Source organism: Drosophila eugracilis, unplaced genomic scaffold (genome assembly GCF_018153835.1).
Source record: "Drosophila eugracilis isolate 14026-0451.02 unplaced genomic scaffold, ASM1815383v1 contig_445, whole genome shotgun sequence".
NCBI lineage: Eukaryota > Metazoa > Arthropoda > Insecta > Diptera > Drosophilidae > Drosophila > Drosophila eugracilis.
Window position 1 is genome coordinate 789,481 of NW_024573311.1, and position 26,164 is coordinate 815,644.

The window sequence follows — 26,164 nt, forward strand, 5'->3', positions numbered from 1 at the left end:
GCCAGTTCCAGCGCCCAGTTGACATTTTCCGGGATACCCAACTCCGGCGTTACTGCCGAAGGCATGGGTAACTTTTCCACAAACTGTTGGTTTTTTTTTGTTTGCAACACTTTACTTAAAAACTTTTCACAGCAGTCCCAAACAAACGGCCTACTCATACTCATGAAATGAAGGGACAGGGACAGGGACAGGGACAGGGACAGCGTTCAGGGCCTAGAGCCCAATCCCATCTCTTCCTCATTTTCATGCCCCCTGTACTGTTCCGGTTTTTTGGTCGGACTCATTCACCCGGTTTCCACAAGCCTCTTAGGAACTTTCAAGCCAAACAACCGAAGCCACTTTGCAGCACGTTCACTGTTGCACTTTTTTTCTTACCACTTGCCATCTTTCATTTTGCGGCATATTTATTAAAAAGCAAGAAGCGCAAAAAATGCGCCAAGGGAAAAGGGGGGTAAATTCTTTTATATTAACCGAAAATATTTATTTTCTTACTTGCTTGCTGCCTTCATTTTTTGTGCGCACTTTTCTGATTAATTCCGTAACTATATATTTGCACAACTTGGGTGAAGTTTTCGCGGCGACCACTTGTGAAGAGTGCAAAGCCGGAGACTCCAGCCTTCCGAGCTTTACTTTCCACTTCTCCAGCCGGATTTCACTCCGTTGATGTTGATGTTGGCTGGTGCCAGGCATTCCGGCATTGTCGATCCAAGTGTTTGTGTGCCCCCAACAATGGAGCCTGCCAGTAATTTGTATGAGTACCTGCCGCCAACCCACTAATTAGGCCACGAGAATTGCATTAGTTTGCCATTCGGCAAAAATAATTACAAACTGCAGTGAGCAAAAAAAAACCCCAACGGAGCCATCAAAAAGCCAATTGAAGTGCTTCAAGGTTTTCCTTTCTGTTTTTTTTTTTTTACAAAAACAAAAAGGAGCTATGGAGGCCCATAATTACTTCCAATAAGTTTTGGCCACACAAACCATAGTGACCATTGCTCGAGGAGACTTTCCCTGTCAGCTTTGATTTCATGGTTTGCCACATTCTCCCTGGAGTTCTTTCGATTTTCCCACACTATTATGAGAGTCTAATGCCATCTTAATTAAAAGCGCTAATTGGTTATGTCTGACAGTCGCACGAAAAGACCAGCCCTGGAAAATTATAGCCCCTTGTGCGTCCCTAAATAATTTTAAAGGTAAAATGAACTTAAGAATCTGAGAACCACTACTTTCTTGTACTTAACAAAGAATTTAAGAACCTTATGGCTTTTATTCTTCAAAACATGACTTAGATAAACCCAAAGGATAAAGAAGATATGACTCAATATAAGAATATTTAAGCATGCAAAAAAAAAAGCGGGCCAAACACAGAAAAAAGTTGGTAAAACTTTTAGACAACAAAACTAACCACCGCATTAGGACTTAGGTGGACCAACGACCATCCAAAGCAAGCGGCTTTGGCATAATGCATAATCATTTAAACAAGGATAAGCCTTAAGTTGAGTCCTGCAACCGGGCATTATGACACACCCTGGTGCAGCCAAGTCCGGAAAAATTCCTTTTATGGCCAATTTGAGCGGCAAGAGCCTGGCCCGCAGCTTAAAGCGAAGCGATAAGAACAAAGCAACCGAAAAGGTGAGCATCCGACGATGCTTTAAGCGCTCTCCAGCGTAAGAATTCCAGGTAAACCTTTTTTTTTTTTGCTCCTGCCCAACCTAAACTTGCTATCTGCTGGCCGGATGTGTGCCCGTATTCCAATGCGGGCCCAATGCCCAGTGGTGCTATTTACAAGAATATATTATCATTAATTTCGAATTATGAAAAAGTGGCGACGTACACAACGAGTTGAGCCTTGAGCTAAAAAAGCCAAAAGGATAATATTCTACGAAATTTGTTTCCCTTTAATATTTTCCCCAGAAGCTAAGGTATCTTAAACTAATGGAACTTTTCCTTTTTGTCTTTCAGCTGGGTCGTGTTTTGCGCAACTTCAACATCACAAAGATAAGCGATCTGGAACTAATATCAAACTCCACCGATCGCCTGGACATAACATTCCACTTCTTTGGCGTGAAAGGAGACTCGCAGCGCATCCGGGATGCCATCACCCGGATGGTGGAGCGCGGCAGGATAGGAAACTTCACCCTGGTGGCAAATTTCCATCACTTCGATGAGAACCCACCGCTGGGTTTGCTGGTAAGTAGCGAATAAAAAGCATTAATCCAGCAGTAAAAGCATTAATCCATCTCTTTTTGCATATTTTCCTGACGGATTTCTATGCGAAAGCTATGTTTGAGATATTTGATTGGCTACCAAGAAAGAGAGAAAGGGAATTTTTTTGTATTTGAAAAGCATTCCGCAAGTTATCTATTGAATTTTTCCGGTTAGCCTTCGTTTTCGCAAATAAATAAATAAATTTTAAATTTCGTCCCAGCCACTTTTTCACTTTGCACTCTGGGCACATCCATCAATCGTAGGCATTCCATCATTGATTTTTGCCGAATGGTATTTTCATTAATTCGCATCCGAGATGGCCATCACGGCTATTAAAAGCGTAATAAATATACTGGCCTCCGCATTTCATAGATGGCACTCCCTCCCATTTCCGATACATATTAAACAATAATTTATTAACTATTGAGGCACGTGCTGCAAAGGCGGGCCCAATAAAAATGAAAGAATAAAACCAAAAACAGCAAGAGAACCGGTAATAGCCAATGTAGCAAAGTGCCGTGTTAATAAATATGCACATAAATATGTCAACAGTGTGGCACTTGACACTCGGACCGGCAACGAAAATAATTATTTATTAATTGCGGCCAGCTCGCCCGAACAATTGGCCTCATCAGGCTGCCTTCAATTAAGTAGCATTAACATGACGAACAAGCCGCCAAACCTCAGCAGCCCCAAAGTTTGATGGACAGGAACTGGTCCCAACGGCAAGACCACACCCCATCCTTAAAGTCCTCCCATTTGATCATCCGAAAACCAAAACCCAAAACCGAACCGCAACTGTCCGGTGTCTAATTAGTGTGACATTGTCTCCCTTTTGTAGGAGCTGACCGTCAATCAACCGCAATCAGGAGTCCGCGAGGCCAGTGAGTTCATCATATCCTGCACCGCCCAGGGCTCATCCCGGATGCAGTTTCAGTGGTTCAAAGATGGGGCTGTGGTGAATGCCACCAAGGCGACGAGGTGAGTGAACTATCCTTTAATCACTGATTTGTGGTGCCAGCTGCTTATCTACCAGAACCAGCACGAAATACCATAAACTTTGAACACCCACCGGAATCCGGAAGATGCGAGACATAGAGGAGTCTGAAGTTTTTAATAAAATGGTATAAAATGAAAATAGCAAAAGCAAAAATCACTGGCTCTCCGGCCAATGTCACACTTGGGGAGTCAAAAGGAAGATTCGCGAGGGATGGCTGCCACTGCCACTGCTACAGCCAGCACAAGTGTTCAATTTGACTTTATGACTTTTACACATCAATAAACATGACATAAAAATGCCTGGCAGAATAAAAATGAAACAGCCAAAAGGGATAAATAAGTCAGGCCAAAGATAAAGATTTGTCAGCCATGGACGACGGACACAGTCGCAATCCTAGTTGACGTTGGCGGGGTTTTGAGCCGGGTCTGGGTTCTGGACCAGGCCAAAACCTAACCGCAGTAAGCCTAGCCGAATGATTGATCATAAATCCAACAGTGTGGAGGGGCCAGCCGGAACACATGTGTGGCCAACACATACGAATGGCATTCCCATTTCCTTGCCGCCCTGCTTGGAATCCAGATCCACTTGGCTGGCTGACGGGGTGCGTTGGTGTATTACATAAAAAGCATATGGCCGTAACTAACGAGGGGCTGTTACTTGGACGACTTGGCAGGGGTTACGAGGAGCTTAGCCCTTCCATGAGCAACACACAACCCACTAGCAGGCCCCTACCATGTTGCCTTGACAATTCGCCTTGCAGCCGCACCACAAAGCTCAAACTTTAAATGTGTTGCGTGAATGGGAAATGAGTGAAGTCGAGGTCCTTGGGGTGTTGGGTTGGGTTAAATGAGGGGGAATGGGGAATGTGGCATGTCGCCTGAAAAGGGGGTTTGCAGTGCGGTGCTGATGCCGATAGAATTCGCAATTCATTAACAAAAATTTAAGCGCTGGCAGGAAAGCTCTTAGTATTCTGGGACAAAGACTTTTTGGCAACGACATGTCACGAAACGTTGCCAAAGTTGTTTTTATCAGCCGCGAATGTTGAATTTCGCATTTCTAAAAACTATTTAAATTTCTCTGATTCGTTATTTTTTCGCTATTTAATTTATGCAAATTAACCCCATTTTAAATTTGATATATTTTTAGAATTGCAAAAATGTATTATGTTTTGATTTTTAGAAAATAAACCAAATAACCGTAAATAATTATAAATTAAATCAGGTTTCCATAGAAAACCAAACGCAGAGTCATTATACTAAACTTGTGTTAGCCCCTGTAAATCATATTTGATATGATAAAATTACATCATTACATAAAATTTAGTTTGTTTAAGCACAGTAAACATTGGTTGTTATTCAATCAGCAGATAACTATAAAACTAAAAATGGATTGAGTTACTTTTATGTGGTGTTCAAATAAAGGATTGCTCATCCGAATATTGCCTTTCATATAAATAAATGAAGAACTCCTCCCCCCGCAAATCGATAACCAAGTCTATTCTCAGAGTTTTTGTTATCCTGTGAAGCCAACTATGCGTTACCCAACTGCCAACTGGTAGAACAATTCGGACCCCTTCATGGCCATTTTCGACCCCTCATCCAGCCCCTTCCTTTCGTTTTGCGGACTTATGATTACTTTTATGCATATTTGTACGGATACCACATGTACATTGTATATACACATATTCGTGTTGGCTGCAGGACCTCCACGTGGCTGGCAGCCCTTCCATTCGTCCTTTATGCCCGGCGTGGCCCACTTAGACGCATTGATGTGTAAAAAATGACTGCCGTACAAAGCCGCAAACACATGTTTCCCCCAACACCGTAGCTAGTATTAGTAAATATTTTAACTACAGTGAAGTGAGTGAAGTCATTCATTTGGACATTTACCAACTTTGCATTATACAAACGACTACACATTAAATCCGTCCGATGACTTTACTTTTGCGTACTAAAATAACCGGAAGTAAGTGAATTTTTAATGCTTGATTTCACCGTAGGGAGCTGTTCACTTAGGGAGATGTAATTTATTATCAAAACAGGACCAATACTAGCCATCTCTTGATTAGTTTGTTCGAATACTAGTTGTAAACAGTTGCTAAATTTAGACTAGGTTGCATATGTACAAACATTTTTAAGGAAGTTTGTCTAACAAAAACTCTTAGGGATACATACCACTTCCCACTAATTAAGAAAGCAGTACATTAAGCAACCCATAAGTTCGATTTAAGAGGCGTTCGTTGGTTAATCTATTGGATTGCCAGTCGCCGAATGTTGACCCAGTTAGCAGATGTTTATCGAAAGCAGCATAGGCCCAATCCCCTGCCATAACCCACTTAATGAATGCAATTATTTTCCAATCACGGTGCTAACGCATCCAAAAGCTGGCTGCCAAGGAGCCCGCAAGCACGGCTAACTAGGCCCAAACTCCCAAAACTGAAGCCTTGATTAAGGTGCCTTGGCGTTCGCATTGCCATTCGAAGGCGGAGGTACATACACATATGTGTGTAAAATAATCTATGGTTGCCACCAGGGTTCGGCCATTAATTGTGCCCCTAATCCTGTGTCCTTTGCAATGTGGGTCGAAGGATTGAGACGGGCGACAAGGTCGCTGGGCTGATTAAGTGCTACAACAGCACTAATGCCATTATTAGAGTTGCGGCTAAGCAAATACTTCCCATTAAGCCATCTTCGATTCTCTGATTGCGTCACTTTCACCAAATTAGTGGTTTTCAATTTTCCAAAATGTCCCAAATTAACTTAACTGCCTCAAAGGACCTTTGCTTATCTTAAAGTCATCACATTTAGCTTACTCTTGACTTGTGAACACCTTTAAAGTCAGAAAACAACTGGAGCTGAGCACAAAGTGCCACACACAATATCACTTTTTTCTCACATTTTATTCGTTTAGCAAATTTTAGCTAATTCCATAAACAGAAGCTGGTGAAAATGTGCAAAACTGCATCTCTCTGACGTCTTTTACAACGATGTGTTATGTAAAAGTCTGCTTGTAGGGAAAGAAGTACACTATTTGTGGCTAGCAAACCAATTGACCTCCTAAAGTGGGAATCGAAATTCCTGCTAATATTAGCTTAACCCTAAGCACTTGCGTAATCTATATTTGTCTCAGCGCTATGAAGTGGAAGGGCTTGACTGCCTGTCAATGCAATTTCAAACCCTTCCAGTCTCCAACCCCTTTTCCCCCCGAAGCCAACCGAACAAGACTTTGGCTTGGGCCAACGAAACTGTTGCAGTCACTTTTGGCCGGGCTCTGAAAATTTGTCAAACTTGCTTAAAAGCCAAAGCAAAAATTCAATTTCAGCAGCCATGCAGCAAGCAGCCAAATTGCCTGACCCCAGCACGAGACATAAGTAAAATATATTTCGTATATATTTTACAAATTGGCTCAACCCGGGGCAACAGTAGTATAAAATGGCAGCAACAAAGGGGCAACAACTGTCTTGACAACGCAACGTTGTCGTTGTCTAGGACAATGGAATGCATCTGATGGCTTATACTCCAAATACAGGGTGCAAACTGGGTGGAAAAGCTAATTTGGTCCTTCTCTCCTTAAGAACTACACAGGAAATTTGATCCAAGAAAGCTTCTACTATTTCCACTAAATCAATAATCTGTTTATTTGCTTTTGCCATATTTTAGTTAAAAGTTAACACCCTGTATTCAATTGTTTGGATAGCATTGTAGACATACACTGAGATTAAAAGCTGCTTTAAAAAGATTATGAAGTTCGAAATACAATTTAAAATGTGAAAATGCATTCCTAAGTCAGTAGAATATTAGATAATGCTCTTAAGCTTTTTGTTTTCAATATTAAATATATTTAAAGAAGACCTTTTGTTAATAATTTATTTTCTTGACTCTAATCTAATATTTTCCTCAGTGCAGCAATATCCAATGTAGGGGGGGTCACGATTTTCATTAGTTTCATTTCCCACAATGCGTCTGCCTTTACTCGTCTGCTCAGTTCCTTGGACTCGCTTTGCTTTTCTGTTCTGCGGGGTGACAATGGCACAATTAGTGACACCATTGCCATTCCGTGGCCGGCCACTTCGTTCCCTTCAAAATTTGGCATTATCTCATAACTGGCTCAACTAGCTCTGTGCAGTGTTTTCCTTGTCCTGTCTTCGCGCTGTTTCCAATTCCGGCTGCTTGGCGCCGCTTGTGCAATAAAAGAAGGAAGCTCCGCGGCTGATTGGACCGTCGCTGGGACGGGTATTGATCAAACAGTTTGGGTTGTCGGACAAGGCTGAGACCCACTTTCTCGGCAACGCGTGTCGTTCTAAAGGAATGCGATACAGTCAAAGTCCCAAAAGTGGCGATTTTATAAAAAAGTTAAAGGAGTAAAAGGAGGAAAGTTAATTATTTCCATAAGTTATGCTTTGTTTTCCTTCAAGGAGTTTTTGATTATGATTAAAATACCTGATGGAAGTTCAACTTATAGAATATCAACTGTACTTATGAACGGCATTGAAGGCGGAACAAAAATAAGCTCAGTAACAGTGGCATTAGTGCCAGGTACAGTTGTGCAGCTGCAAGTTCCGCCGATTACCATACCCTCCGGAACTCAGTTAGCTTGTAAGAGTCGAACAGGGCGGAGGGCAACGGTTTTTTGGCCATCTAAGCCAAAAATCAACACGCTTGCTCCGTGTCCAACGAACCGGACTCCGTTAATCGGGAATCGGAGGAGGAGGTGGAGGAGTGGGAGAAGAAGTCATGCCTATCCACTGGGACTGGGACTGGGAGCATGATCACGAACATGGCGGGGGGCACCACCACTGGCCACCACGACGACATTGGTCCACCGGACAGTCCAAGTGCCGGCAAAGGCACTATTACCTATCCCACGACCTGGATGTCTGTGCCCGTGACTTTCACCTGCGGATGGACGACAGTGCCTGGTGCCATGGATCCTGTTTGGTGGGACGAGTGGTTATAGAGACCGGAACTGAACCAGATTCCCTAGGGCGAGGGACCTTCAAAGTAGTATTGGACGTGCATCACTTCCAGATCTCTGAGCTGACTGTGAAGGCCAGGAACAGCGATACCGTTTGCGTAGAAGGCAAGCAGTCGGATGACCGGGCGGAGAAGGGTCAACTTTGCATAACCCGTGAGTTTACGCGATCCTACAAGCTACCCCGTCACTACGATGCCACCCAGGCACGGGCCACCTTCTCCGCAGACGGAATATTGATGATCACGGTGCCAGCACCTCCGAAACTGGACGACGTGGAGCGCCTGATCGAGATCGAGCCCACGGGCAACTACTTTGGCAGCGTGTCAGATCCCACTGCAACCAAGGCCATCGAGCAGGCGAATGGAGACGGTGACGGTGGAGACACTGCTGACACAGCGATGGACAAATGAAGCCGGCGACGTCTGGCGGTTGCGCGGAGATTCCGTTTTCTCATCCCAAAGTGGAGGCGGAAGCCCAAATGCGTTTAGGCCGCCAGAGGCAGTCGATCGGCCGTAAGGGAGTTAGACAATTTTAGGCGAAGAAGAAGGCGGTACACATCCCAGTCACCTGGCACATGCACATTGGAGTTCTTACCAAAAGAAAAGTTACTTGGATTGTTCTTAGATTCCCAACTAGCTAGCACGTAGACCCTCGTTCGAAACGTGAGCAAATATGGCGCGGTCAACATTGTTCTAGGTTTTCCTTAAGGTAGCTTCAATATAACGTTAAAGAGTTGATAACTGCTTGTGATTTTGTTTTACGCCAATAAAGGACTTTATCAGAAACAATAATAAGACTATTTTTTTGATCTAGTTCAGAGTTCGATTTCATTTCTATATTTAGAAGGTGAGTTTAAGCGATGCCTAAAGGGAAATTCCATATATCCTGCATAGTTAGATAAGGAATATTCATTCTATTGAGTTTTTATTTAAAATACAATCTCACCCAAAATATTCGCCAGCTAATCGCCAAAACAATCCCAAATCAAGAATAAATCATGCCTCTGGGAAAACCCAGCTCTGCTACAAATCCCAAGCGAATTGGATTTCTCGCTGCTCTTAGCTTTCCTGTCACGCAGCGTTTGATTAGCGTCAAATTTGAATAAAATTCACTAACACCTTTTGTATTTTCCTCGTCTGCATCTGACTCTTGTGCCTTTTTCATCAGGCAGACATGGCCCATAAAAAAACAAAGAGAAAACCCAGCTAGTCAGCAAAAAAAAGGAAAAAACAGAGACATATGTATGTAGTTTCCTTATCGACCTAAAGTAAACCCCAAAAAAAAAGTGGTGCGCCATCAAAAAGCCAAGAAAATAATAATATTATGCACACCCTTTTTTAAGAAAAGGGGCTTCAAATTGCTTAGGAGGTATCTCTTTTTATAATCTAAAGAGACTGTCAGTAATTAAAGCCATACAGGCTGAAATATTTCCTTTTAAATTTTTACTAAATATATATGGAATTAGGTCAGAAAGAGTTCTTTACAGCTTAAGCTGCAAAAAATGTTCCCTTCAAATAAAAGCTTTAAAACTGCGGGGCATGTGGCCTACTATATAAGAGCCCAATCAGGCCTTCGGCCTTCTCGGAAATGGTGGGCCAGAGAACCGTTTTTGATTTGCTTTTCGTCCCTTGCAATTTAGCTGTTGAGACACGTTTTCTTGTTACGATTGTAATGAAATTTGCTACATCTTGAAGTGAATTGTTGCAGGCCGCAGCCCAACAGCAGCTGAACAGCTGAAGAAGAAAAAATTGCCACCGAACGAGATGGGACAAACGAAACAACGAGGTCGCGTACTTTGTCATCGTTTTGTTTTTATGCGTAGTTGCGTTTAATAAAGTTTTTATATGGCCCTTGAATGAGGCGAATCCATAGACGTTCTGATCTCCGGATGGAGTCCCTTATTTCTAATCAAGTTACGGTTGCGGGAATGTGCCTGCAGCTTTAAGATATTGGTCTGACGGCCGGACGAGCCGTGGGATATTCATATTTACGAGTATGGCGGAGGACGACGGCGATAAAATATTCAGCAGAAAAGTAACTTCACAATTTCAATTTCCCCTGCTATTGGTGTGCCGGGGACAAACCAAAATAACACAACGATAATAAACACCTACGCACCAATTTTATGAACTCATAAAACACTCCGATGGAATCGTACTTTATATATATATATATATATATATATATGTATAAACCAAGCATATATGAGAGTGCTTTTGGTTGTTTGTGTTTAAAGAACTGGGCCGTAGGCTTGGCCATAAAAAGTCCATATGCACCTCTTCCGTTTCCAAGCCCTAGAAAAACATCGAACATCGCTATGGGCAATTCCCATTGTTGTTTTATGTTTTATGTTTCGCTGGCCACAAGCTCAGTTCAAATCCGCAACGTTGTGTGCGGCTAACAACTAATTTTTTTATGGCCTTTGATCCATTGTGGCTCCGATTGAATGTTATTCTGGAAACTTTTCAATCGCACAGTAATCAAACATCCCCCGGGGAGCCGCCAACTTATGAGCGATCGAATGTGTGAGGGCCTCGACACCTAATTACGCAAATTGATGTGACATCAGACGCTTTCGTAACTGGAAAGTTAGAGGCCTCCAGGGGGACCAAATCCAGCAGTGCTTTTCCTCCCGAGCTCCTTAATTGAGAATGTTTAAGCAGGGATAGTGATGGCAGTACAGCTTTTTTTTATTTAACTTAAAAATGAAGTAACATTATTGGTTTTTAGGTGTTGAATATATCTGAAAATTTACAAAATATTTAACTTATAACGTATGCGTGATATTTAACAGTGTATATTAAGTATACGTATTGTAAAGGATTATATACATTGTAATAAATAAGTTCAGTTTTTTTGTAGTACCTCTCATATATCAAAGATTACGGCTAATTGGTCATCACTGTTTAGAAAAGCTGTGATGTTGGAGCACGTCCAACAGATTTTGCTGACATGGTAAGACTTCGCTGGCAGCATTGCCGACGTAATTGCTCCATTGAACTTTACAGCCAACGAGTTGTTATGAGTTGTTTGACCAGCAAACCAAAGCACAGCAGCTCAAATGAAGCGCAGATTGGGAATCTCCCCGTCATGAGCCTGCGAGCAGCTGAGCTGCAGTTGTATTTACAGGACATGCACACGCAGACACGCACGCCTACGCAAAGGCATTTTGCGGGCCATTTGTAGCGCGTTCAATTCCGGGAAGGGCGAAGTGGCAAAGAGGATGGAGGATTTCACCGGGGATTGCGGAGTGGCAAATGCATTTTCCAACCGCAGACAGCAACGGAACGAAACGTTGCTGCTCCGGGAGCGAATGCAGTTGCCGGAGATGGTTACGTGAGGCAAATCGCATTGGGAAAATGCATCATTAACAAAAATGGAGTCATATCGAATGGAGCAACGAAGTCTGAAATACCCTTTCTGATGTTGGATTGGACAAGTCTTACTAACCATTATCTTTAACAATTCCCTTTTAACTTTTTATTTAAAAAGATTTCTTTTAAAATAAGTTAGCTTCTATGCTTAAAGGGTTTCTTACTAAACGCTTACCAGCTGCCTGTCATAAAAATAAATATTAAAGCACTTCAAAGCCAAAAGCTTTAACATATTGAGATTATACAGCTTAGATTGAGATAAATACATGTGTTTAAGACTCGGATACGCTTCCTTTGTGGAGAGCTTCTATACAGTATGTGTAAGCCCTTTTCGAGAGAATCGAATTGAGCACACACCATGAAGCGAATCGAATGGGCTCCAGCCACCAACGACCCAAAACGAATAATGTTCAGCTGTTCCGAACCGATATTAGATAGTTACCAATAAAAAAAAAAACAAAAACAACTCCAGCTTCTTTGGACATCACGAACGCATCGCTGAGGTTCTGTTTGTGCGGAACCTAATCCTTGGTCCTGCGTTGCAGTTGCTGCCATTGCAGTTGCAGTTGCACTTTCGGCGGGGAATGCAGTGGCATTAGTGGAGTTGCTGCGGCTTAGCCAGCTTCCTGGACGTCCTGGACGTCCAGGACGTTATTGCCATTGTGCCAAAGCCGATGTCAATCCTGCCTGGGCCCATTTGCTGTAAGCGGGACAGGACCTGTGGACGCTTTTCTGTTTTTGCGGTTGTTGTTTGCGAATCGGCGGGGACGTAGTTACTACCGCTTTGGTGTTTCTGCCATTGTTAATGTTGTTGCTGTTGGTGTTGTTGTCGTTGCTGCATTTAAGCGTTACGCACTTCCTGCTGGGAATGTTATTACTTCCGTTGCCATTTAATTGATTTTGAAGGTGCGTTTTTGGCGGTCCCAAAAGGGAGGCAAACGGTTGGTTGGGTAAGGACTTCTTCCGCCCTGGGCCATTAGTAAATTGTAGGTTAAGTGCTCTGCATGCGAAAGCCCAAAAGCCAAGCCTCAGCCCCCATTCTCATATCCATAGCAATACCCATAGCCATTTCCATTCACATTCCCATTCCGTTCAAAACGCATTTTTAGGCGTTACACCTGTAAATAGCTTGGGAGTGGGTGTGGGTGAGGGTGTGGGAAGTGCGGTTAAGGATGCGGTTTTTGGGCACTTTTTCGAGGCTCGTGACGTCAGCGCTATCCATGCGTAAAAGTTATTAGTGAAATGCACTCACCTGGCGGAAGGAAAGAAGAGAGAAGGGAATGCAGGGCGGATGTAGGGAAAAGGGCGCTGGCGGCAAACTGCAGATGTTTGTTGGCCACGAAAACCTCAAACAGCACTTAAGTTGTTGCCAGCTGGAAGGTTTTGGTTTTCGGCTTTCGGTTTGCTTTACTTAGTGCGCTGTGCCCTTCTATGCCAGGTGCAAGCACCGATTTCCAGCTGTCCAGAGGATTATGAGGCACGCCCGGGAGATGCCTAATAGGCTTAGCATGCATTTTAGACAGTTTGCAGAACTTTTCCACAAGCTGCTGACGAACGGAATTTAAATTCGCAATTACCAGATTCCACATCGTTTGTCACAGACACAAGAACTGCGATTTTTCCCCATCCTCATCCTCATCCTTATCCTTATCCTGTGTGAGTAATTGGATGGGAGTTTATATTTTCAGTCATCAAATTCCGGCTGGCTTATCTCTGATAAGATTGTGAACGAGAGCGAAAGTCACCATCCCACCTCCCAACGGCATATTGTGATCGATTTCAGTTTGCCGACAACTCCATTCCCAGGAGCCCTTCGACTGATGAGCCACATAAATCCCAACCAGAATCATACGTACACATGTCTGGCAGCCGTGAAACGACCCATTTATCCACGAAACCAAAAACTATTAACAATTTTAGCAACAATGCGCTGCCGCCGCATCCAGGGCATTTCGAAAAACATTTGAAAATGAAACATGTTCCCGCTAATTGACTTCGAACCGCAGCATCCGCGATTGTTTCCCCATTAGCTATGATTTCTTTCGCCCAGGATGCGATGGGTTATGGGTTATGGGAAGCAATGGAGAGTGGAAAGTGTGGAGAGTGAGGATGGGGGCCGTGATAAGTGAGCTGCTATTAGTATGTCAATTAGCGGGCTTGCTGCATATGATCCAGTTCACTTGGCCCGGTCGTTCAGGCTCTGTGGAATACAGCATATGGCATCTGGCATCAGGCATTTCGCATTTGGCATTTGGCTGCCCCGGGGCGTGAGAATTAATGCATGACTGGCACTGTGCTGTGAATCTGTTTCAAGTACTCGCGGAAACCGAAAGTGGAGTGCTAATTAGCATGACTAAATAAAGCTTTCATCTGTACTTTTCAGAGAAATCTGGACCACGGTCTTACCACCCGAGACCAAAGATGTCTACACTGCGATAATGGGCGTGACCAAAGCAAGTCGGATAGACGAGGGCGTCTATAGCTGTAAGGTAAGTCATCTTTTCTATAACCTAACTTATTGTTTATGATAAAGTTTACAAATTAAGGGACTTTTTTTTTCTTTTGGGGTATTCCCAGAAAAACAAGTCTTTAAGTTTGAGGAAAGTAGAATTAGAAGTCGTTAGTATTGTAAACTTGTTAGCAGGGATTAATTTTCTTAAGTGAAGTGAACAGACTTTAAATTGCCTAAACATTTTTACAACTTTCATTTAGTTTTAAATTAGGCCATCATTGATTCCGCCCATCACGTCCGCATCAAAGCATTTAAAATTTCCATGTTAATCTAAGCTGATGATCTGGTAATTCCACTTGGGCCTTTGGTTTTTCTAATGATTCCGGTTCCCCGGGCACTTTCAGGCCTTCGCAGACACCCCGTAATATTTTCAGCTGACTAATCAGTCTAATTGCCATATCATAGCAGTGCAGAGCTATTCCGACTGTGTTGGATCCGTCTGGGAAACCACCCAGAAGGCCACATAATTACATTTGGCTTTGCTGCGTTCTGTTAACGGCTCTGTTCTTCATTTTCGCTAGAACGTAGCTTTTAATTAGACTAATTAAAATATGGTAAACCGGCCAGATAGAAAGGAGTGATGGAGGAGCAGCTTCACCGAGAGGAATGTGGCCATCCATTGCACTTGAATGCTCTTTTTCAGGGGCCAATTAAATTTTAATCTATGGTATTAAACATTCTTTTGACTGCGGTTTCCGGGGATGAATTTACGGATGCCCAAAGATGATTTTAAGCCCAACAGCAGCTAAGTGTGTCTTTGGGCCAGTCCTTCTCTCTTCCGGCTTAAAGGCCAGCACTAAATAAGAGTTTTAAATTGTTCCGGACCATTAGACCCAAAACTGGCCTTTCTCACTGGCTCACATCCCCGGCAATCCGGTAGGTCCTCTTCTTTATGGCTTAGGTAATAACATATTACGCAAATGGCTTGTAAAAAATATTGGCCCACCGTAAAAGGAGGCCAAGTCCTGGCCGTGCACGTGAAAAGTTTCCCAAGAAAAGTTGGCCCGCCAAGTACGTGGACACATGACCAGGCCAGGCACTTGGATGGCAAGTTAGTTATAAATCAAATGGTAATTTGATTGCCTGCTCACGGGAGATTGTAATAAAATGTTTACGTTTGTTGCGTATAAATCAAATTTGGAATTGTTGCAAACTCAATTGAACTTTGGCATTAGCATAATGCGTTTTGATTTGTAAGAAAGCAGTCAGCGGTATTTTACCCAGATTAAAGATGGCGCTAGAACACTTTAATTCCGTAACTAGGGGGTTCTGGAACCACAAAAAGCGTCAGCATCTGTTGCACCACCACCATCATCCAGCTGGCATTTCTTGGGGGCCCAAGCTCAGGCCCATTGTATTTAGTGCCTGGTCCGAGGCTGGCTCTCCGAGGGGATTTTGTTAAGTTCTTTATGGGGGAGCCAGCAGTTTTCAGCTGCCTTTGCCGCTTTTGTGCCTTTGGCGCGTCTCGTGCCGCTCACTTATTATTGTCGCTGCTCCCTCCGTAATGACGCCAGCCAGATCAAAGGCAGGATGCCAGGAAGGCAGGACGAAACGCTTAGCAGCTGCAACAACTGAACGATAATCAGGAGGGCTGGACTGTAACTGAAGTCTCCGAGTACCGAGCTCTGAGCTCTATGCTCCAAGCTTCACGGTCCCTGAAGGTCGATTGTGCCCACGTCTCGCAGCTGTTTGCTGAAAACTCTAGAGCATGAATCCTTTTCAATAACACGGCCTCGAGGTCCAAGTCAATAAAGCGCCTGCCAATGCCTCTACGGCCCATTATGCGTTGGGGACTGCATGTCCACGTCCATAACTTGTCCGCACAGCACACACAAAAACCCAAACATCACCATACAATTCTGTACATTTCTAATGGGGGGCGTGTGCTTTTGCGCATTTATTATTTATGTATTGATATTAAGTATACGCCTTGTTGCAATTAATTCATTTGCCTTGGGGAACGAAAGCGTCTCGGGTCCATTACGTGCACAATGGCCCTGAGCGGTGCTGTCTTTAAGCTGGCTGCATTAGCCACATTTCTTAAGCCATTCCACTTTTCGCAGAGCACGACTTGAGCTTAAGTGTTCTCCTGATTAAGGGACTCGTGGAAGAAGGCCATCAGATTTATCAGCTATTAAAGGCAATGCCTTTCATTTATAACTTTCTCAACACAGTGTGAATTGCGGAAGGTCTTGTAACTATTAAAGTACAATAAGCCGGCCCACTTATACTTTCCGGAAACTGCTATAACTTTAAAGGGTTGCTCCCCCAAACTCACGACTGTTTTCGGTTTTCGTGGTTTCATTTCGAAACCTCAATGTTGTCAATATCCATTAGCTTAATAAATGCTGCTGGCTTCGGAATAACCTATTTTATGAACTATTAATTCCATTGGAGTGTTGTTCATTGATCGAGAAGAACGAGAGGAAAGTGTCGTGGCCAAAATGTTTAGCCATTTCAGGGCACAATGTGTTGTTTAACGACTTGGCCTGTTAATGAGACGCGACTTATCCGGGACCAATAAAATACCATTCGGCTATAAAAGCGCTCTTCTCGGTAGCAAAGTTTTGCAGTCGGACAACGTCCCCAGCTTAATGAGTTAATTGGCATTTGGATTTTGTGGCCGGCAAGGATTTGTTGACGCTGCAGAGTCGTAAATGGTACTGCAAAGCCAACGGACATTACGCGATTGAGAAAACGGAAAAAAACAAATTTAAAGCACCCACATTGCCATAAAAAAGGAAACTAACCTTTGGCTTACATCAAGAGCGTTTCGCTGTCTATTAAATATTTCCGGATCGGCTGAGGCCAAGTGCCCGAGGGGCCAGATATCAGACGCGGATGCAGGATGCAGGAAAACCCAGCCAGACAAGTGCGATACCTTCACGGTGGCGACAATGATGCCGCCTCCTCGTTAGTTGTATCATTTTTTTTTTTTATTTCTGTTTTCCTTTTTAAATTTGAAACGGAAGTTGGCTGAGCATCTGGCAGACTGGTGCCCATCATCATCATCATCGTCATCGTTGACGTGGTGGCAACGTCTAGGTTTTTCTCCATGACCTGGGAAACACTGCACTAGGGAAAATGTTCTAAGGGGAGTACAATCATAATATTCATAGTTAAAGAAGAACTTTGAAAGCTAAAGTGCTTTAAGGTTATCTTTTCTTGCAACTCTTTACTTGTTTTAATCATATAATTATATTGATGTAAGCATAATCACAAACCTTCTGCGAATGTAAAACATATTCAATCACATTTTTACGAGTGTATTACATTCCCGAAGGAGGATGTGCAACAACGGCAGCATCAACAAAGCAAGTTTACAATTCGTTTGCTTGCTAGCCGCGTGGAAATAAATAAATGCAAGAGGTTGGCCCGTTGGCCCGAACCCACACGGCAGCACAGAGGCTTTAAGTAGCCATCCTCTCTTGGCCGAGCAAGTGGTCGTAAATACTTTGGCTCGTGTGGAGCTTGAAGAGTCCTTAGAAGCCAACAGCAAAGGCTTCACTGGACATCGTCTGACTTGCCGTTCGAGTGCCTAGGCAAATACTAATCCCCAGCTCAATGCCTTATTTTGTTACGACAAATACATTTTGCAAAATCCATCCCGTTCGGGCTGTTAAGCTTTTAAATTACATTTCATAAACTAATACACGATGCCTTTCAACGAGATTTGCCGTTTGATTTATGACTGAATATCACATTCTCGGCCCCAAGTCAAACAGCAAACCCAAGCAAAATCAGGCCTCGTCATATCCAATCAGCACACAATGAGGTCTAGCTGACTAGCAAATAAGTCTATTAAACAAATCCTTGGGAGACCAGGCGACGGCTGCCGGCTGACAGCCTTCGAACTTCGAACAGAAGCTGGCCGCAATTGTTTCCCTTTGTCCGTGCCGACATACATGAAAAGGACATCGCCAGTGTCCAACCACCAGGATGTGTGCACTGCTCTTACATAAGTTTGATGTTGATGTTTGGCCGGACGGTCCTCAGTTATCGAGAATTGCTGGTTTATCAATGCGAAGACAGTTAGGGTCGTTTTAGCAGTTCTTGCAAATTTTCTTAAAAAACATACATTTTTTTTATATATTTTCAAAAAATAAGAAAAGGCAAGGAAATATTGGGTTTTTATGGATATTTTTTCCAATATTTTATTTGTTAATTTTTAGTTTTTAATAAAAGTGTATTGGCATATTCCAATGAATCCATTTTTTCCGCAAGTCTCTCTTAAAAACTGAATGAAAAAAGTGCAAAAAAGTAACAATTAACTTAAAACGATTGAAAAACATTTACAAACATATTGTTTTAATTACAAAAAAGATATTGTTATGTATGATATTGTTGGAAATATATATTGGTTCACGGACATGGCTATGAATAAATAAAAGCGTTTTCCTTAATGGCCAGTGTTTTTTTTGCTGACCACAACTGTGTGCCTCTGTTGATATGAGTAATCAAAACCCCTGGCATTATGGTCTGCCACTGACAGGCGTTCCTTGTGGCCTGTCCCTTTGACTGGACTTTGTTTAATGAGCTTCACTGACCACTGTCTACCGTTCTCCTCCTTCCTCCTCATATTGCAGGTCACCGACTGGGGCGTAGAGCAATGCCGCTCCTTGCACATCCACATCAAGTCTCCGCCCCGTCTGCGCGTGGATCCAGCTAGTGTGACCCTGCAGCGTGGGGATTCCCTGCGGGTGAGATGTCTATCACCCGGCAACGATGACATCAAACGGTATGCCCAACTGGGTTACAGCTGGACCCGCAATGGCGTCCTTTTCCAGTCCGACGCAGCCACAGCCATGTGGGAAGACCTCTATCCCGACGGCAGTATTCTGAAGATCAACAACATCCAGAAGTCAGCGGAGTACGCCTGCCTGGTATCCAACAGTGTGCGTCCCGTGTCCCGAAGTGTTTACATCAATGTCATCGAGCGGAATGCCGTGCATGTATGTCCGGCGGAGTCCACTTACGGTGTTCATTGGCCTACCAGTGCACCTGGAGCTCCCATCATCACCGACTGCCCACGGGGATTTGAGGGTCACCTGCGTCGCATCTGCGAGCAAAGAGACACGGGAAATTCCACCTGGTTGTTGCCTGACTTTTCTGGTTGCGTAAGGGACGAACTGCTGCTCATCTATAACCGCTTCCTTTCCTTGAGCGCCGGCTTCCAGCAAACGAACTCCTCCAACATCCTGAAGGCTTGTTTCGACTTTACTCTCCAAAGGCGTAACAGCTTTTTGCCCGGGGAGGCCAGCTTTCTCATCGATATGTTGCATGAGGTAAGTTTTGGAATCTGCAATTCAAAGGGGATATAACTTGGGAAACCGAAGTTTAGAAGGTATTTGGTTTTATATTTAATAAATATTAAAGGTAAACTTGTACTGATTACAACGAGCTCAAGATCAAAAGCCATAGCTCACGCTTTGATTCTATAGATCAAGTAGAGAGTAAAGTTATTACCAACACAGAGGCACTCAAATATTCTCCCCCAAAATACATATTTTAAAAGGATTTCTGAAATAAATTCCCAACTGATTGACAAACCACTGTTAGTACTGAAATAATTCCCCCGGCAAAGGTATAAATGTAAAAGCCACCGAGGGGATGGCAATAACATTCCCGAAATGTGACAGATTTGGCTAAATTGGCCTAATCAAAATCGGAATTGCAATTCCCTTTGCGGCGTAATATCTTGTTTCCTCAGAGAGAGATTCCGAACTCCGTTTTCAGGCATTTGTCCGGTTCGTCTGTTCCGTCCGCAAAACCCTTAACACATTTAAGCTTCACCTGGATGCCGGGCACTTGAGAGAGGACGAACGAAGTGCCTTGTGGACCAGAGTAACTATTTTTACACGCAAATGAATGCAAAAAGCTGCTGAGCCGGGCGGCTTGCCATTTTTCACACAATTTTCGGTTGCCCAACTGCAGTCAAAGAAAGATTCCGGTCTCCATCTACTTTGCCTTTGGGGTCGTCGCCTAGCAACAATTTTTCATTTTAATGCGCACACAAATTTCCCGGCTAACGAATTGCCGTGAGAAGAAGTCGAGAGCGATCCGGGAAGGTACTAGTTTCTTATTCCTTTTAATAGTGGGAGTGGGTGTGTGGGTGGAGAGTAGGGAATGGGGACTTGTATTATGTTGTCTCAACACTCTGTTTCCTTGGCCATTTCACAGCTCGACACCTACCTGCAATTGAAAGGCACACAACTGGAGCGTGAGATGGCCGCGGAGATAATACTGCGCATCCTGGATAAAGTCATGCAGAATGCCCAATCCTTGAACAGTCAACAGGTAAGTGCTAGGATAACGGGATACCGGGATGCCAGGATGCTTTGCCTGCAATTGCGCATAAATTATGGCAAGTGTACTCCCATATGGAGTAGACTGAAGCAAAGTGGAGTGGCAGAGAAGCGTTCGGGCGCCATAATTTATAACCTACAGCCATATTCAATATTTGCCAGCCAGGTTTCCCTACCCTTTCGGGAATTTATTACACCCGAAAACATACACAGACACCCTCTCTTGTTGCTGCCATCGGAATCGAACTAGGGCAAAGGTGGGCATTTTCCAGCTTTTATTTAGCTTGTAGTTGGCCTGTCACTGGGCGGCGGCAATTTGCATATACGTACATTTGTCTCCCCAATCCGTGTTCGGATTTCCAAAGCAGCCGGAGAATTGATGAGCCTGCCGGCTGGTAATGAATACCTTTTTCGATATGCATGAGCTTGTGCATTTTTCGGTTTGTCTGTGGTTTTTCTCTGTCCTGTGTAAGAGGTGAATTATGTGATTTCCTGAGCCGACAACTTCGTGCTCCACGTGCCGATTTTACTGCAGCGATAATTGGTTAGACTTCTACGAGATTAAAACTCAGGCATGACCAATTTTAGTCCTCTTGTAGTTGGTGTTGCTATCCCTAAAAGCCTATTTACGCTCCATTTACCAAAAGAGCTAATAGAGAAGGACCTTCCCTTCCCCTTACATACACAAGAGTGAGGCAAAGTCAGTGGAGTCTAAAAAGGTGCTGCTAATGAGGGGCAATCAAACAATTTACCCGCGACCCTCCACAGGACAATAAGGATAACCACTTCCTTATCACCTGGAAAAAGGCAGACACTTTTGGCCAATCTCCAGGCTCCAAATGGCGGTGAAAAGTGCGTCGCTTTATTTTTTTCCATCATGGCGACGTGTATCTCCGCCTGAGATTGTGGTTTCCATTGTTTCCAGCTCAACAGAGGATTTTCCGAGTGAAGGACACGAGGGTTTGTTTGGGCGGAGACACTTCCCTTCTCATGTATTATTCTGTGGGCAAATTTCGCGTACTTGGCGTACGGCATAAAAGTGGAAGAAAGGACTGATGCCAACAGCCAGGATAAGGCTGAAATTTTGGTATGCAAATTTATGAGAGTGTTGATTGCAACTGTTTGAATATGGCGCGCCTCTTTCCACGGACCTGTCATGAAGCGAAGATAATTGGAAGGCTTCCTTCCTTGCTGTCGAGTCTCTGTTGGCCCACGGACACCTTCAGCATAATCTATTAGCCAACTGACTGACTTCTCGCTAACGGCTTTAATATTCGTCTTTTACGATCGTTGAACTAAATAAGTTTTTCCTGTTTTCGGTGGCTCTGATTGCTTAGCTCATAGTTAGCGGGCTTGGTGCAGGAGAGAATGAAAAGTAGGAAAAGTTTTTAATGCTTATAAATTAATTTAGTTTTGCGAGAGAGTTCGGCTGAGTTATGGCATTTCAATATAATGCGCCATGTGAGCCCGAAAAGTCGCTCCAGAAAGAACAATTTATGTTAAATTTTTATTAGCTGACGCAGTCTGAAAAACTTGGCAGCATAATTGGGTCGATTAAAAAGCATTGGCATTCGTCGAACTTTTCTGAAGTTGAACAAATAGTTCGCCATCGTTTTTATTGACTGAACGAAAAGTTTAATGGAGTGAGCCGAATCCCCGCCAAGTTTATCGAATTTTTCGCGCGCAATCAAGTTTAATTAGTGGATCGAGGCGTCCGAGAAAATCCGTGAAAGTAATCAGCCGTACCCGCCACTGGCCAAAGACGTCAACGTTAACGCAATATACATTCGATGGCCCAAAGCAAATTGGAAAGTTGAAAGTTAAAGTTGCATGAAATGCCATCCATAAAGCCACTTAAATTCAGCCATATAAATTGTCATGTGCGATGGTGAGTTTAATATGCGGCCTGGCCTAAGCCACATCAATATGTTGATAGATAATAATAATCCCGAATGGAAATTTTTATGATAGCATTTCATTTGCTTAAAACCAATTTCCATTCACGCCCAGTGAACTGAATGTCAAACCGATCGGACTGGACAGCGTCATCGCCTCCATTTGCGGTATTTGTGGAAATGGCAATTGAAAAAGTTTTTGCGGATGGAAAGCTGCTCATTTTTGGATGTTTGCAAAGCGAACGAACCCGAAAAGTTGATTAAAACACTTGTGCGAGCAGCTAGCTAGGATTTGCATAAGTTCGGCATTGACCAGACCAAAGTTAACTCAACTGACCCACTTTTATTTTCTGTGGAATATGGTCAGGCTGCAAGTTTTGATCGCAGTCTGCTGGAATGGTTAAAAAAGTGGGCCAAAAGCGCTTCCCATTCAAATCAAATCACGACGAATCACTTAGCCAAAAAGTATTCGCTGGCAAACGTGACCCTAAGTCACGGCTCAACTTTGCAGTTCCCGGACTAAAAAACTTTTTCCTCACACATGGCCCACACATGGCCACGCCCTTTTCATACTGGGGCGGCCAAGTGATTTGCCGGTAAACTGCTAAACGTGGCTAGGTCGAAAGTCAAGTGAAATTTGCACATGGAAAACTTTTTGCAGGCCTTCTCCTCATCGGCTTTCTTCGTTTTTTTTTTTTTTTGCCTCCCCCTTTTCGATTTCGAGAGTTTCTTTTCAGCGCCTTTTAAAGAAATCATACGAATGCCACACATTTGAATGGGCATTGGGTCGAGATGGGCGTGGCACTCATATATACAGCACCAAAGCTTAATGCTCTGATGATGCTGAAGTTTTGGATTTTTCCTGTATTTTCTTTTTTTTTTTTTTGATTCACAAAAGTTCCATTACACAAACTTTTCCAATTGGAATTGTTTTCGCTTTCGATTAGTTGGCCCGAACATTTATGCAGCAGTATGTTTGTATCTTATGTAAAAAATACAAATGCGTTGAGTCCGATGTTATTTTTGATTTGTGCAGGAAATACTGCCGAGTAACAAAATGCCAAAGTGACTGCTTGCCCCATCTCTGTACACATTGGCCAAAAATGCTGTATGTACTGGGGAGCTTTGCATTATAAATTTTGCAAAATTTGAAATCCCTCTCTGCACAGACGAGCCGCTTGTAATGGCTTTTGCATTACAAACTGCGAAAATCGAACGTTATAGTTGGGTCCTGCTTATTGGCCTCGGTTTATGGCTTTGTAACTGCACTCGAGAACGTAACAATTTATGATTTTTATGGCCGGGTTCATTTACTGCGCTTTCTGTTGGCCCCTGCCCTCGTTGGCATTCAGAAAATATGCCACATGGCCAGCGGCCTCAGGACAGGACTTTGTCCTGTGTTCTCCACACATCCCCCCCTATATTCCCTTCCCCTTTCTTTTATGGCATTGATTTCGGCCAAAGTTCATCGCCGGTCTCCATCCGATTGTTGTTGGCTCGATTATTTCCCTGTGTGTGTTGGGGGTGTGGTGTGGAGTTTCTGGGGTTGGCCAAGTAAATATAAACATGGCATATGCTGTGGTCTTATCTGTATTACCTATCCTTCATATTGAAACACAGATGAACGCTCGAATTTCAGACACACTTGCAAAAATAGGTCTCGTTTTTCCGGGCCAAACAAACAAATAAACAGATAAAGACTTTATTTTTGTGGTTTGTTTTTATTAATATTTTTACCTCAAAAATGATTTTGTTTTGATTTCTCAAGCAAATGCAAGCACATCAAATCCCCTCAGGCATTTACATACAATTTCAGTTTCGTATTCATGACTTTTACACATAGAGAGGGTCTAAATAAGGAGTTATTTTTAAGCCAAAAGCTTTTAATTTAACATTGTATTTGTTTATCAAAAAGTCTTCCAGATGTTAGCTTTAACTTTAAAAAGAAAATGTATTTTTTGCAATCAAACTAACATGTTTATTTATCCCAAAAAAAATAAAGAAATCTGGCTCAAATATCCCCCTTTTGACCCAAACAGGTTTTAGCATAAAGTACTTAACTTTCTTTTCGATTTCTTACATTTTGTTTTCATGAATTTCTAGTTTCTATTCTTATATTATTTTTATTTATTTTTTAGTTTTTAATAGTTAACAATTCAATTCCCAGATTTTATTTTCCAAAATATAAGTTCGACTGAGTTGAAATTTTTGTAAATTGAATGAGAAATATGAAACCCAAAATCATCATCCAGTCTTTACACTTGTAGCGGTGACACGAGGACGTGGCACGTTGCATTTGTTGAACAACAATGAAAGCCATTATTTACCCGCCGTGTGATGCACGCTTTCCATTTATTTCTCCTTTCAGCAAATTAAAAAGCTGCAGCAGCTAACGCAATCGGCGGCGCTGAACCGCGAGACCATCGCGGCCTCCCAATTGGCCACCTCGACCAGTGGCAGCAGCAGTCAGCCGTCACCGGGTGACAGTTCGACCCGCGGTGACGATGGCAGCGGGTCAGGAGTAACGGCAGGTGAGATTTCCGCGGGTCCTGCGGGCAGCCTTCAGGCAACAAGAGCCGGCGGCGGCGGTGGCGGTGGAGCAGTAGCAGCATCTGGATCTGGTGCCTCGAGCATTTTGACAGTCGATGAGGACACCCTGTCACTGGACAGACTCAACTCGCTGCGCATTTACATGACATCGGTGAAAACGCTGCCGTTTAATTTACGCATTTACGGGTGAGTTGCATTCACAAACAAACAGATAAATGGCCTCTAAAATGAAATCGGACACACGACTGATTTTGCACAGCGCAGGAAACGGCTATAATTTCTAATTACGAATGGGGCGAAATGCAAATTTCGCAACCCAAGTAAAACAGTAAACTTCATTTTACGGCCCCTTGATTAATATATGCGACGAAGGAAAACGATTTTCCACCCTCCCCCAATACCCCTCTCTCTTGCCAGAGGGCTCTTAATGGAAAATTTATTTTATGAGCAAACATAAATAAAAAATGCATAAAACAGGCGAGGTCGTGGCATGAAGAATGGCTCATAAAAGTGGAGAAGCACTGTCGAGGCGGTATAAGGCCATGGCTTGCAACCAGGACTAACCAAGAGACGGGGAGAATCTTGTCGTTTCCGGACAGGTATTTCCATCTTGCCGGTTCTTAGGCTCCATGGCTTCCAAGTGTCTAATTTAGCTAATTAAGTGCCTTAAATGCACGGACGACGACTACAATTTGCCTGATTTACGGCGGCTCATGCATTTTCCTTTACCTTTTCTTTTACATTTCGCCAGCGAGGATTTGTTCTCTGACCAGCTCTACATGGACATTGGACTCTCCGCCCGACTGCTGCACATCATGGCCAACTCAACGATTTTCGCCTCGGTCATCTCCTACAAGAATCTGAAAAGTTTTCTCCCCAAGACCTACTACACGCGTGGCAGGTGAGTTAAAACAGCTACAAGTTTCCCAATTGCCTTGGTTCAGTGCTCGCTAATTAGTACTTAATGGGCGGTCTGTGTGAAAGAGTTTAACAAAGTTTCGGAATTTAAACGATCTTGGTAAATAAAAGTAAAGAGTTTAAAAGTGAACAACAACACCAACGGCACATGTTTAATTCCCTCGCTTTAATGTTGCCCGCCCAAGAAAGTTGTCTTGGCTAAGCCCTGGCTTATGGCCACCGATGTATAATTCGTAAGCCATGTTTGCCTAGTCCTCAAATATGTGTAATGCCAACTGCTGTCACTCTCCTTCTACCCTTCATCAGACAGCTTTTTCTTCTGGCGGCAAGATGGCTCCTTGGCTTAAGCGTATTACATCCAGCTGGAAAGCTGGAAAACTCTAGCAACAATACCACAGCAACGAGTGTAATTCTCAAACTGTAAACAAAAT

General features: G+C 43.3%; 3 protein-coding genes across 3 annotated transcripts in view; 2 read left to right on the plus strand and 1 right to left on the minus strand.

The window, feature by feature from the left end:
- LOC108110758 overlaps positions 1–6,103 on the minus strand; it is a 31,794-nt gene extending 25,691 nt beyond the window's left edge. Inside the window, 1 exon segment of the mRNA XM_041819018.1 lies at positions 6,018–6,103. The gene's annotated coding sequence lies outside the window, so the exon portion shown is untranslated.
- On the plus strand, positions 1,516–25,732 carry LOC108110756. Its single transcript, XM_041819077.1, has 8 exons — positions 1,516–1,629; positions 1,960–2,187; positions 3,047–3,186; positions 13,937–14,042; positions 18,652–19,350; positions 20,246–20,362; positions 24,634–25,001; positions 25,567–25,732. The coding sequence occupies exons 1-8, from the start codon at positions 1,516–1,518 to the stop codon at positions 25,718–25,720; spliced, it is 1,926 nt and encodes a 641-aa protein (XP_041675011.1). The 3' UTR covers positions 25,721–25,732.
- LOC108110760 (heat shock protein 23) lies at positions 7,725–8,924 on the plus strand. The gene has a single exon (XM_017219972.2). The coding sequence runs from the start codon at positions 7,939–7,941 to the stop codon at positions 8,587–8,589; it is 651 nt and encodes a 216-aa protein (XP_017075461.1). The 5' UTR covers positions 7,725–7,938; the 3' UTR covers positions 8,590–8,924.
- Positions 25,733–26,164: the final 432 nt, after the last annotated feature.